Source organism: Somniosus microcephalus, chromosome 12 (genome assembly GCF_052327205.1).
Source record: "Somniosus microcephalus isolate GS21.2 chromosome 12, FLI_Smic_1.0, whole genome shotgun sequence".
Classification (NCBI taxonomy): domain Eukaryota; kingdom Metazoa; phylum Chordata; class Chondrichthyes; order Squaliformes; family Somniosidae; genus Somniosus; species Somniosus microcephalus.
Genome location: NC_140998.1, coordinates 190,242,509 through 190,255,486, shown reverse-complemented (window position 1 = coordinate 190,255,486; position 12,978 = coordinate 190,242,509). Strand labels below are relative to the sequence as shown.

The 12,978-nt window shown below is 49.8% G+C and overlaps 1 protein-coding gene and 1 pseudogene across 1 annotated transcript in view; one reads left to right on the top strand and one right to left on the bottom strand.

Annotated features, from left to right (window-relative positions):
• LOC147109791 (histone-lysine N-methyltransferase PRDM9-like) overlaps nt 1-12,978 on the top strand; it is a 502,134-nt pseudogene that overhangs the window by 316,216 nt on the left and 172,940 nt on the right.
• The window catches only part of LOC147109792 (rap guanine nucleotide exchange factor 2-like), a 112,469-nt gene continuing 102,317 nt past the window's right edge, over nt 2,827-12,978 (bottom strand). Inside the window, 3 exon segments of the mRNA XM_086003888.1 lie at nt 2,827-4,322; nt 4,325-4,440; nt 5,384-5,618. Coding sequence (XP_085860014.1) covers nt 4,096-4,322; nt 4,325-4,440; nt 5,384-5,618 — 578 coding nt within the window. The 3' untranslated portion in view covers nt 2,827-4,095.

The following is a 12,978-nucleotide window of genomic DNA, read 5'->3' as shown; positions in this document are numbered from 1 at the left end:
AGAGGTTAAAATTCAAAAATTGTGAAAAGGAACACAACTCGCCCACTTCCAGTTTTAGCGGAGGCGGGACGAGGGGCGCGCGACCAATACACTCCCAGGAGCAGGGTTGGTTTTTTAAATATTAAAATGAAGGCCCGCAGCCTCATTATAACAGTCATCCTATTTTTAAACTCGTGTCAGCCAGGTTTCCCAGGCTTCGGGAAACCTGGCAGATGAAAGGAGGTGAGAAGGGCTGAATCCATGAGGTAAATGCCTTTCCAGCACTCTTTGTGGGCCAGGAGCAGCAGGAGTGCTTCCTACAGGTCCAACAAGCTACCCGGTAAACCCCTGCAACTGGCCACCATTCAACGCTCCCCACCACCACCCAACCACCATTGGACCTTCCCCAGCAGCACCCCCACCCCCACCATTGGACCTCGACGCCCGCCCCCGACCACCATTGGACAATCCCCAGCAGCTCCCCCACCCCCACCATCGGACCTCGCCACCCGCCCCCGACCACCATTGGACCTTCCCCAGCAGCTCCCCCACCCCCCACGACCACCATCGGACCTCGCCACCCACCCCCGACCACCACTGGACATTCCCCAGCAGCTGCCCCACCCCCCAACCCCACCATCGGACCTCGCCACCCACCCCCGACCACCATTGGACATTCCCCAGCAGCCCCCCTGCCCACCATCAGACCTCGCCACCCGCCCCTGACCACCATTGGACATTCCCCAGCAGCACCCCCACCCCCCATCGGACCTCGCCACCCGCCGCCGACCACCATTGGACCTTCCCCAGCAGCTCCCCCACCCCCCACGACCACCATTGGACCTCGCCACCCACCCCCGACCACCATTGGACATTCTCCAGCAGCCCCCCCACCGGACCTCGCCACCCGCCCCCGACCACCATTGGACATTCCCCAACAGCTGCCCCACCCTCCAACCCCACCATCGGACCTCACCACCTGCCCCCGACCACCATTGGACATTCCCCAGCAGCCCCCCACCAGACCTCGCCACCCGCCCCTGACCACCATTGGACATTCCCCAGCAGCTCCCCCAACCCCCACCATCGGACCCCGCCACCCACCCCCGACCACCATTTTACCTTCTCCAGCAGCCCCCCCACCCCCCACCATCACCATCGGACCTCGCCACCCGCCCCGGACCACCATTGGACATTCCCCAGCAGCTCCCCCACCCCACAGCCCCCACGACCACCATTGGACCTCGCCACCCGCCCCCGACCACCATTAGACCTTCCCCAGCAGCCCCCCCACCCCCCACGACCACCATCGGATCTCGCCACCCGTCCCCGACCACCATTGGACATTCCCCAGCAGCCCCCCCACCCCCCACGACCACCATCGGACCTCGCCACCCGCCCCCGACCACCATTCGACATTCCCCAGCAGCCCCCCCACCCCCACCATCGGACCCCGCCATCCACCCCCGACCACCATTGGACATTCCCCAGCAGCTCCCCCACCCCCCACCATCGGACCTCGCCACGCGCCCCCGACCACCATTGGACATTCCCCAGCAGCCCCCCCACCCCCCACCGGACCTCGCCACCCGCCCCCGACCACCATTGGACCTTCCCCAGCAGCCCCCCGCCCCCCATCGGACCTCGCCACCCGCCCCCGACCACCATTGGACATTCCCCAGCAGCCCCCCACCCCCGGACCTCGACACCCGCCCCCGACCACCACTGGACCTTCCCCAGCAGCTCCCCCACCCCCCGCCCCCACCATCGGACCTCGCCACCCGCCCCGACCACCATTGGACCTCGCCACCCGCCCCCGACCACCATTGGACCTTCTCCAGCAGCTCCCCCACCCCCACAATCAGACCTCGCCACCCGCCCCCGACCGCCATTGGACATACCCCAGCAGCCCCCCCACCCCAACATCGGACCTCGCCACCCGCCCCCGACCACCATTGGACCTTCTCCAGCAGCCCCCCACCCCCACCATCGGACCTCGCCACCCGCCCCCGAATACCATTGGATCTTCCCCAGCAGCCGCCCCACCCCCACCATCGGACCTTGCCTCCCGCCCCCAACCACCATTGGACATTCCCCAGCAGCTCCCCCACCCCCGGACCTCGCCACCCGCCCCCGACCACCATTGGACCTTCCCCAGCAGCTCCCCCACCCCCCACTCCCACCATCGGACCTCGCCACCTGCCCCCGACCACCATTGGACATTCCCCAGCAGCTCCCCCACCCCCCACCCCCACCATCGGACCTTGCCACCCGCCCACCATTGGACCTTCTCCAGCAGCCCCCCCACCCCCACCATCGGAACTCGCCACCCGCCCTCGACCACCATTGGACATTCCCCAGCAGCCCCCCCACCCCCCAAGACCACCATCGGACCTCGCCACCCGCCCCCGACCACCATTGGACCTTCCCCAGCAGCCCCCCCAAACCCACCCCCACCATCGGACCTCGCCACCCGCCCCTGACCACCATTGGACCTTCCCCAGCAGCCCCCCCACCCCTCAAGACCACCATCGGACCTTGCCACCTGCCCCCGACCACCATTGAATCCCATAGAAAGCCTGTGGGCAGTTGTAAGTGTAATGAACAGCTGGCACTGTTCATTTGCTGCTGACAGCAAATTATGGGCCACTAAGTTATTAATTTTCTAAGTAAGTTTGCCATTATTTCAGAACAAAATTACTGGACATCGGTTGTCACAATCTGGTTTCTGGCAGCCCATTTCCATATCTTTTCAATTCCTTGGCACTGGCTCACTATTTTATTTAATCTTAACATTTTAAAATCTTTAAATGATCTGGTGATACAGACTCAGATTTTAAGATCACATCCTTTCATTTGGAAAAATCTTAGAAGACACAATGGAGAACTGGAGACACACAAAACAAAAACAAGAGACTATGGGACAAAAATGGCTATTCAACCCACCAAGTCCAATTCTTCTACAGTCGATGTACAATTCATTGTGTCACATACCTTATCCTACCCATTTAATCCCACCCCACCACCCCCATAATATTTCTAACTACTTACCTAATCTTACATCCCATATTAGATTACTAGTCTTTTTTCACATGGTCAAAATGATCCACAGAACATTTGATCATCTCAATCTGTACTTGGAGCCCTTAATTCCATTCCTAACCAGATAATTCGCCAGTTTTTTTTAATGTTAACTGATATACTGATACAAATCTACAACTGTGCAGGGAAAACCCTTTCTGTTTAAAGTCTTATTTGAGGCTACTTTTAAAGTTTTGAAAAACTAAATTCAGTAAAGTTCATACACTTTCTTGACTTTGGCTTATTACAGGCTGCATTACATAGTAGTTGCAAGTATGGCACAGTACAGGGTAAATACAGTAAGGATCTTAAAGAGTTTAGAATTTTGTTAGCACTTAAGTGTTGACAGCTGATAGGATCAGGATATTTTCCTGGATACGGGGAGGGGAAGGAGGATAGCGTGGCCTAGTTATATGCTCACAAGTTAAATGAATAACCTGCTTGATCTACATTATCCATTCCGCTCAGTTCTCTGGTTTCATAGTATCACAGAAACTTGCCTCACAGGAGGCCGCCATTTGGCACATCGTGCCTATACTGGCTCTTTGAAAGGTCAGCCGTGCTTAGTCCCACACCCCTGCTTTATATCCAGAACCCTGTAAGTTCCCCATTCTCAAGTACCTGTCCAACTCCCTTTTCAAATTAGTTATGGAATCAGCTTCCACCATCTTTTCAGGTGGAGTGTTACTGATCCCGACAACACCCGGAGTGAAAACATTTCTCATGTCCTGTCAAAATCTTTTGCCAATGATTTTAAATCTATGACCACTGGTTATTGACAAAACTTGGAAGTATAGCGAACAGTGAGGAGGCTAGTGATAGACTTCAAGAAGACATAGATAGGCTGGTGAAATGGGCGGGCACGTGGCAGATGAAATTTAACGCAGAAAAGTGCGAAGTGATATTTTGGTAGGAAGAACGAGGAGAGGCAATCTAAACTAATGGGTACAATCCCAAAGGGGGTGTATGAACAGAGAGACCTGGGGGTATATGTGCACAAATCGTTGAAGGTGGCAGGGCAGGTTGAGAAAGCAGTTAAAACGGAGATGAGGAATTTCTTCTCTCAGAGGGTCGTGAATCTTTGGAATTCTCGACACCTGTAGCCCACATGTTTGTTAGTCCTGTTCCTTCAGCAGAGCTCTCATAATGAAGATTCCCCAAACTACTGAGCATCTCCCAGCTTTTCTGGTGCTGAATTGTTTGGATATTATCATGAGATCCGCTTGAACAAGAAGTCCAACTTCCTCGACCACTGTCTGCTCATCAAGAGAAGTTCGATCTCCCTGGTCCTGGGTTAACTCCTCCATACTCGGTGAAGACAGTACTGCCGCTCCTGCAGACAGACTTCCTCTGCCCTCTGTGCTTGTTGATGTACAGGAACTAAATAAGAGAAAGCACTGATTTAAATGTTGGGAAAAAATAATGAAAATTACAGTCTCACATTTAAATGATATTCCACAGATTGAAAGTTAGCTCAACCGTTACAATATTCATTAAAGGAAAAAAGTATAATGATCACATTGCTCCCGATTGGACCCCTTAAATTTAAATTACTATCGGAGCATCAGCACCATGGAGTGCAGGCATGTGTTCACATCACAATTCCCAAATCACTGATTTCCCGATCTTAAGTCAAATTATTGGGGGGGGGGGGCGGGGAGAGAAAGAATTATTATTGTGTGCCGTAGCGGTTTGTTACAACTGAGTGGCTTGTTCGGCCATTTCAGAGGGCAGTTAAGAGTCATCCACATTGCTGTGGGTCTGGAGTCGCATATCGGCCAGAGCAGGTAAGGACGGCAGATTTCTTTCAAGGACATTAGTGAACCAGATGGGTTTTTACGACAATCTGATAGTTTCATGGTCATCATTACTGATACTAGCTTTTTATTCCAGATTGTTTTAATTAACTGAATTTAAATTCCCGAGCTGCCGTGGTGGGATTTGAACTCACGTCATTAGTCCAGGCCTCCGGATTACTACTGACACTACCACTACGCTACCGTTTATAACAGTGAATGCCAAAGTTGGCTCCTACCCCTCATAATTAAGATAATAGCCAGTGAGTTGTTCTGCAGAAGCTGCCACTGTTTGCAGTGGCAATGTTCCTCATATGCTTGGCTAAAGGCTACAAGTACAGGACAGAGTGCATGTTTTCACCTCCAGCAAACCACCTACTTAATGAGCTAGTTGGAAACTAAATGAGGCCGAATTAGCCGTCACCTTAGACTCGAATGCAGCAAACACTAGAATAGCAAACTTTTTATCATTGCAGCACTTCAAACCATAGCTAAGTGTTTGAAAAACAACAAAAACTTGCTCCAACCTGATACAGTATTGATCTGGGTCAACTGCTGATGGCCTTTCCAGTCTTCTTTCTATACCCAAGCCTAAATGTGAATCGATAACAGTGACACAATGTCGCTGTCGCCGGTCATCATGGAGGCTGACAGATCCTGAGTCGAAGGAGGAATTGCTGACAATGCTGGAGTGGGAGGAAATTTCACTGTGACCAGAGGCTGAAAAATTATCCGCAGGAGTACTTGGTGCCAAAGCAAAACCTGGGAAATAGAAAGGTTCGAATTAGACAGGAGCCAAATTTTAATACCAGTTATGTACATGGAAGAGCTGGGGAAGAGAAATAATCTGAATTTCATTAGTATTAAAGTATTGCTTCATATCCATCGCACTAATTAACTTATTCATTAAACCTGGACTGTTATAAAATCAGTATACTGGAGGAAGCCACCCGAATAAAGGATCTCCACCGAACAAAAACAATGCCATTCAGGTCCAAACACATCTATAGACACCGAGGGGGTAAAATTGGGTCGCGCCCCGAAAAAATTAGCGCCCCCGAGCCCGAAATTCACTGGTAGTGCCCCAAGAGGGGAGCGGGGTGCTACTGGAAGTGCCCCGCCTCCCTCTTGGGGCGCTGCGGGTGAATATCACAGCGCTACGTGCAGCAGTACTGCAGGACTTCCTCCCTTTATTAAAAGGGGGGGGCCTAGTGCAGCGCGACCCGAGGCCCAGCTGGGCAACCAGGGATTGGAATGCCGGCAAAAGAGCCCGGCGCTCAAGAGAAGTGCCGGACTCACGGAATGCAGCCGGCACTTTGCGGGGGGGCTACATAGAAGGCTGGGGACAGCAGCGGGGGCAGGTGCTGTCAGACGGCAAGCAACAAAAATGGCTGCCTGGCACCTCCCTTTTAACTTGTGCTGCCCCAGCAGCAGGTAGGCCCCCCTGACCCTGTCGGACATAATGTCCGGTGGTAAGTCAGGGGGCGCTATCGAAGAGCGCGGCCAGGGCGTAAGTGGGGCGTTGTGCAAGGCGATGATGTCATTGCCGGCAGCGCAGCGCCGCGCTAACGGTCATCACCGCCGCAAACCTCCTGCTGAATTTCGCAGGGGGCGTTGGTGGCGCCGCACGCAGGCGCTAGTTGCTTTGCAGGAGGCACAAGTCAACTGAATTTCCCGCCCTCACCTCCTGTGCCATCACGGATATTGACTTCTGCTTTACCCCACAAGAAGAGACACATATAAACGGGTATTATCATATATCCTGAATTAAAAGAAGAAACCATTAATGGGGCAGTGACGGACACTATATGAGAAGGGTATACAAAGGCAATAAGGCCACAAGGAAAACTGATACCCGAACTGAGGCAGAGGGTGTAAAAAACTGATGGTCCTGAAACATCTGTTTCAATGTTAAAATGGAATTTAACCCTGAAAACTGTCCGGTGATGCATTTTGGGAGGACTAACAAGGCAAGGGAATACGCAATGAATGGTAGGACCTTAGGAAGGACAGAGGATCAGAGGGACCTTGGTGTGCATGTACATAAATCCCTGAAGGCAGCAGGACAGGTAGATAAGGTGGTTAAGAAGGCATATGGGATACTTGCCTTCATTAGCCGAGGCATAGAATATAAGAGCAGGGAGGTTATGCTGGAGCTGTTAGGCCACAGCTGGAATACTGTGTGCAGTTCTGGTCACCACACTACAGGAAGGATGTGATTGCATTAGAGAGGGTTCGGAGGAGATTCACCAGGGTGTTACCTGGGCTGGAGCGTTTCAGCTATGAAGAGAGACTGGATTGTTTTCCTTAGAGCAGAGAAGACTGAGGGGGGACCTGATTGAGGTGTACAAAATTATGAGGGGCATAGATAGGGTAGATAGAAAATAACTTTTCCCCTTAGTAGAGGGGTCAATAACCAGGGGACATAGTTTCAAGGTAAGGGGCAGGAGGTTTAGAGGGGATTTGAAGAAAAATGTTTTCACCCTGGATGGTTGGAATCTGGAACTCACTGCCTGAAAGGGTGGTAGAGGCAGGAACCCTCACAACACTCAAGAAGCATTTAGATGAGCACTTGAAATGCCATAGCATACAAGGCTACGGACCAAGTGCTGGAAAATGGGATTAGAATAGACAGGGCTTGATGCCCAGCGCAGACACGATGGGCCGAAGGGCCTCTTTCTGTGCTGTAAAACTCTATCACTCTGTGACTAATTTATTTTTCCAGTCCACTTTAGCCAGTTAAAGGGTAAGACAGTTGAAATGCCAAGTGTCCTATTCCTGCTCCTATTTCTTATTTTCTTATGTATTATACTGTCATCTAGTCATACTTATCTTGGCTAATTAGATTCCTGTTCTGTCATGTTTCAGTTGAATACTGTAAAAGGTTGCTGAATCCCCTCGCCAATCTGGCTTTGCACAGCAACCCCACTTATCCCATAGGTCCATGGGGCATTGTTATTCTTGTTCCTGTTTTCACTTCCAAGAGAGGATGAAGAGCCTGATAGGTCCGACTGTCTGGAGCCAATGAGATCTCAGCTTACTGGCACCTGACAAACAGGATGAGAAAACCAATTTAGAAACCAAATCTGACGCTTGCTGTATCTCCCTTGAACAGAAGCAGGCTCTCATTTATCCAGACAACTTTTTCAGTGGTGAAGTTAGTCTGACTAATTCAGAGGAAGTTCTTCGGGACTTTTAACCAGAAATAATTAGTTAGCAGAAAGCCCAATTTTTCTCCCACCCATTAAAAATAATAGCTACAAGATTGTCTATGACATGAAATACCGGTACATACAAAGGCAACCATTCCACACTTTTACACAATAACTATGCCATGTACTCTAACCAACAAATTCACAGTGCATCAGATACTGCCATATCCTGGCATGGGTTAAGGCCTACACTGTTAAATGACATGCCCTCATACTGGACGTTATCTGTACACTACCAATTTTTAACACTTGTATTAAAAGTAACAAATGAAAAATATGAAAAAGGATATAATATTCATAAAAACATTACTGAAAGGAGAGTGCTCATTTTCACAGTCATGTACTCTGGTGAATATCTGGAGTCAGTCTGTAGTTTAAGAGTAATCTTTAATTACATAACAGTGAAAAATATAAGCACTGCTTATTGAATGAGGTACAGCTTGGGAGAGGTCAGAATTCTTAAAATTGGAAAAAGTCATTTATCTAATGTTTTTCAACATCCTGAAAGCAGCACTGGACAGCTTTCCATTGTGTTCTTGTGGAGATTCAGTCTAATTCCTATTGATAATGTGTTCCATGTTACTGGTGAGATGATGGTTTCATTCAAGTACATATTGAATCCTTCCATACAGAAACATACAGACTGAACTAAAAGATCGTCTAACTCACTGGGGAAACACTAGATTCTATCGTGCTACATTAGTTAGCTAAGCAGCTATTAGTCAATGCAGCGATGGTGGCAAAATATTTCAACATTAATGGTATCCCAAGGTCATGTAATTATGCAGTACAAGACCTGAGCCAACAAATAGCAACAGGAGAAACAGGACTTTTTCCCAAATTACAATGGGAGTTGAGTGCCATGCTGGTCAGTTGCAGTTTGAAATGAAGAGGTGAACATTTTCAACATGTAGTAAATGTATCTGTGGCAATTTAAACTATTTCTACGAGGGAAAAAAAACAGCTGAATTATTTACACCATTCCAATAAATTAAATTTACAAAGCACCGGGAGTCAGCTGTATTAGAGATAATATTATTGGATGTGTGTAAATGGATGTTATGGTATGTTTAATACTGCAATAATTAAGAATAATAGTGTGTTTAATGTAAAAAGTTATGGTAAAATATAGAAACATAGAAGATAGGGGCAGGAGTAGGCCATTCAGCCCCTCGAGCCTGCTCCGGCATTCAATGTGACCATGGCTGATCATCCAAATTCAGTACCCTGTCCTGCTTTCTCCCCGTATCCCTTGATCCCCTTAGCCTTAAGAAATATTTCTAACTCCTTCTTGAATATATTTAATGAATTGGCCTCAACTGTCTTCTGTGGTAGAGAATTCCACAGGTTCACTGCTCCCTGGGTGAAGAAATTCCTCCTCATCTCTGTCCTAAATGGCTTACCCCTTATCCTTAGACTGTGACCCCTGGTTCTGGACTCCCCGGCCATCGGGAACAGCCTTCCTGCATCTAGTCTGTCTAGTCCTGTTAGAATTTTATAAGTTTCAATGAGATCCCCTCTCATTCTTCTAAACTCAAGCGAATATAAGCCTAATCGACCCAATCTCTCTTCATATGTCATTCCTGCCATCCCAGGTATCAGTCTGGTGAATCTTCGCTGCACTCCCTCCATGGCAAGAACATCCTTCCTCAGATAAGGCGACCAAAACTGCACACAATACTCAAGGGGCTAGAAATTCGGTTGGTAGCGCCACCGATTAGCGCCTAAAGAGGCCGAAAAGTGGGGCGCTAACCAATTTCCGGGCGGGCGCAGGGCGCCTAGCCCCATATTGAGCATGCATTTAGCGCCGGTGCTAAATCTTAGCGCCCGCTCATGGGCGCAGGCAGATTATGACGTCATTTGAGTGTGCAACGCATTTTGGGCGCCCCGGACCGGAAATTCAGTGGCGCCCCCCTCCGTAGCGCCTGGCGCTAATAGTGACAGCTTACCTGGAACCTTACCAAGTCGCTCTTGGGCTGGAGGAGCGTTATTAAAGGGGACTGGTGTGGTTCAAAACCGGCAGCCATTTTTGGAGCACAACTTCCTCAAGAGCTACAAAGAGATGCTGAGCTGCACACTGCGAGCCATTTGACCACTGAGCCAGCGCAGGCAGACGAACTTCAGCCTTCTGACCATCACCTTGCTGTTGGTGAGCCTTACCAACGGGGAACCTTCCTGTGGGCACTTATTATGGGGGCTGCATTGGAGGGGAACGTCCTGCTGCTGAATCATCTGGAAAGCACACTGAGACGCTGGGAGAGGGGGACGGGCATGGCCAGACGGAGGAGGGCCAACAGACGTCGCCACAGCAGACCTTACGCTGGCAGGGTTTTCCAACAGCAGTTTTCCTACATGAACATGTCGGAGGAGCAGTGTGTCAGAAGGCTGTGATTTAGAAAGGAGGTGGTGACTGAGCTGTGCCAGCTGCTTCAGCCAGATCTGCAGCCTCAGATAAGGTGCAGGACATCTCTGTCGGTGGCTGAGAAGATGCCTGCTGGCCTGAACTTCTACGCGAGCGGCTCTTCTCAGGCTGCGCGTCAGAAGCTGATCAGAAGTAGCTTCTAGGCCCCTCTCACGGAATGCTTGCTGCCATTCCAAGAACAGGAATGGAACCGGTCTGATACCCCCAAGCCTGTGAAGGGCAAGATGCATGTAAATTGCAGACATGGCCATTGTAAATGAAGAAAGTGTTTCATTACACAAAATGTGGTTCCTTCAAACATGAGAAAGCTATGGCAACAGAAAGCAAAACTAATACACTGACACATAACTGCCTCTCACACCCGGGAGACTGTCTAAAACATACATCACATTCCGACCATCTTCCTTGGCCTTGATTCCACCGCGCCAACCAAAGCATCCAATGCCCCATCAGTGAGGCATTCCGCCCTCTGCCTCACCCTTTCCATGTCATGCTAGGCTGGTGTGCCACAGGTAGGCTCCCACCGATTTGAAGGCCTACAAGGCAGTGAGTGTGTCTGGTGATGCCAATTGACCTGCCCCTTTAAGAGCTGGCCGGCGCCAGTGTGTCTCAGGGAAAGTGATTATTGACAGCACCTGCGCTGCGCCCCGCCCCGCCGCCGCGAAATTGGGTTGCGCCGCCGGGTTAGCGCCTTAGGAGTCTCGTGCAGCGCTTGATTTAGCGCCGCAATCACCTTCAGGGGTGCTGCAACCCAATATCGCTCTAGGTGGCACTAAATTGCGCCTGGCGCTAAACTTTGCGCTTCGCCAGGACTAGCGCCCCAAATGGGGCGATACCGAATTTCTAGCCCAAGGTGTGGTCTCACCAAGGCCCTGAACAACTGCAGCAAGACATCCTTGCTCCTGTACTCGAATCCCCTCGCTATGAAGGCCAGCATACCATTTGCCTTCTTAACCGCCTGCTGCACCTGCATGCTTACCTTCAGCAACTGCTGCACAAGGACACCCAGGTCTCATTGCACTTCCCCTTTTCCCAATCTATTGCTGTTCAGATAATAATCTGCCTTCCTGTTTTTGCCACCAAAGTGGATAACCTCGCATTTATCCACATTATACTACATCTGCCATGCATCTGCCCAATCGCCCAACCTGTCCAAATCATACTGGAGTTTCTCTGCATCCTCCTCACAGCACACACGCCCATCCAGCTTTGTGTCGTCTGCAAACTTGGAGATATTACATCTAGTTCCCTTGTCTAGATCATTAATATATATTGTGAATAACTGGGGTCCTAGCACCGATCCCTGCGGTACCCCACTAGTCACTGCCTTCCACTCGGAAAAAGACCCGTTTATTCCAACTCTTTGCTTCCTGTCTGCCAACCAGTTTTCTATCCAAGTCAGTACCTTACCCCCAATCCCATGTGCTTTAACTTTGCATGCTAGTCTCTTATGCGGGACCTTATCGAAAGCCTTCTGAAAGTCCAAATACACCACATCCACTGGTTCTCCCTTATCTATCCTAGCAGTTACATCCTCAAAAAATTCCAGTAGATTAGTCAAGCATGATTTACCTTTTGTAAATCCATGTTGACTTTGTCCGATCCTGTCATTGTTTTCCAAGTGCTCTGCTATTACATCTTTTATAATGGACTCTAGCATTTTCCCCACTACCGATGTCAGGCTTACCAGTCTGTAATTCCCCTTTTTTCTCTCCCACCGTTTTTAAATAGTGGAGTTACATTAGTTACCTTCCAATCCATGGGAACTGTTCCAGAGTCTATAGAATTTTGGAAGATGACCAGCAATGCATCTACTATTTCTAGGGCCACTTCCTTAAGTACCCTAGGATGTAGATTATCAGGCCCTGGGGATTTATTGGCCTTCAATCCCGTCAATTTCCCTAACACCATTTCCCTACAAATGCTGATTTCATTCAGTTCCTCCCTCTCATTAGACCCTATGTTTCCCGACATCTCTGGGAGTTTATTTGTGCCCTCCTTTGTGAAGACAGAACCAAAGTATGTACTTAATTGGTCTGCCATGTCTTTGTTCCCCATTATAAATTCCCCTGATTCTGACTGCAAAGGACCTAGTTTTGCTATTTGTCAGTACAGCCATGTTTATCATCATACTCTGAGGAGCTCCTTTCTGTTTCAAGCAAGATAGACATTGGACTGCTTAAAACTAGCAAACACCACACTTCTTCCATTGACATGGTAATGCACATAATGGGCCAGAAATTTGGGTCGGAGGCTTTCCGCGGGTGCAAGCTCCCGACCTGCACTTACCTAGCGCGTCGGCCGTTGTGCTGTGGGCCCGCATCGGATTCCGATCCTGGGCCTCCTTCAACTGCCGGCACGCAGTGCTTGTGTATCCCAGGGGCGCAGTTAGTTCGAAGTGTCCCCTGGGATCATGTGGGCCATGGAGAGCCAATCGTAGCAGGGAATCTCTATTCATAGATTTGACAGGAAGACTTGTCAAATCTAT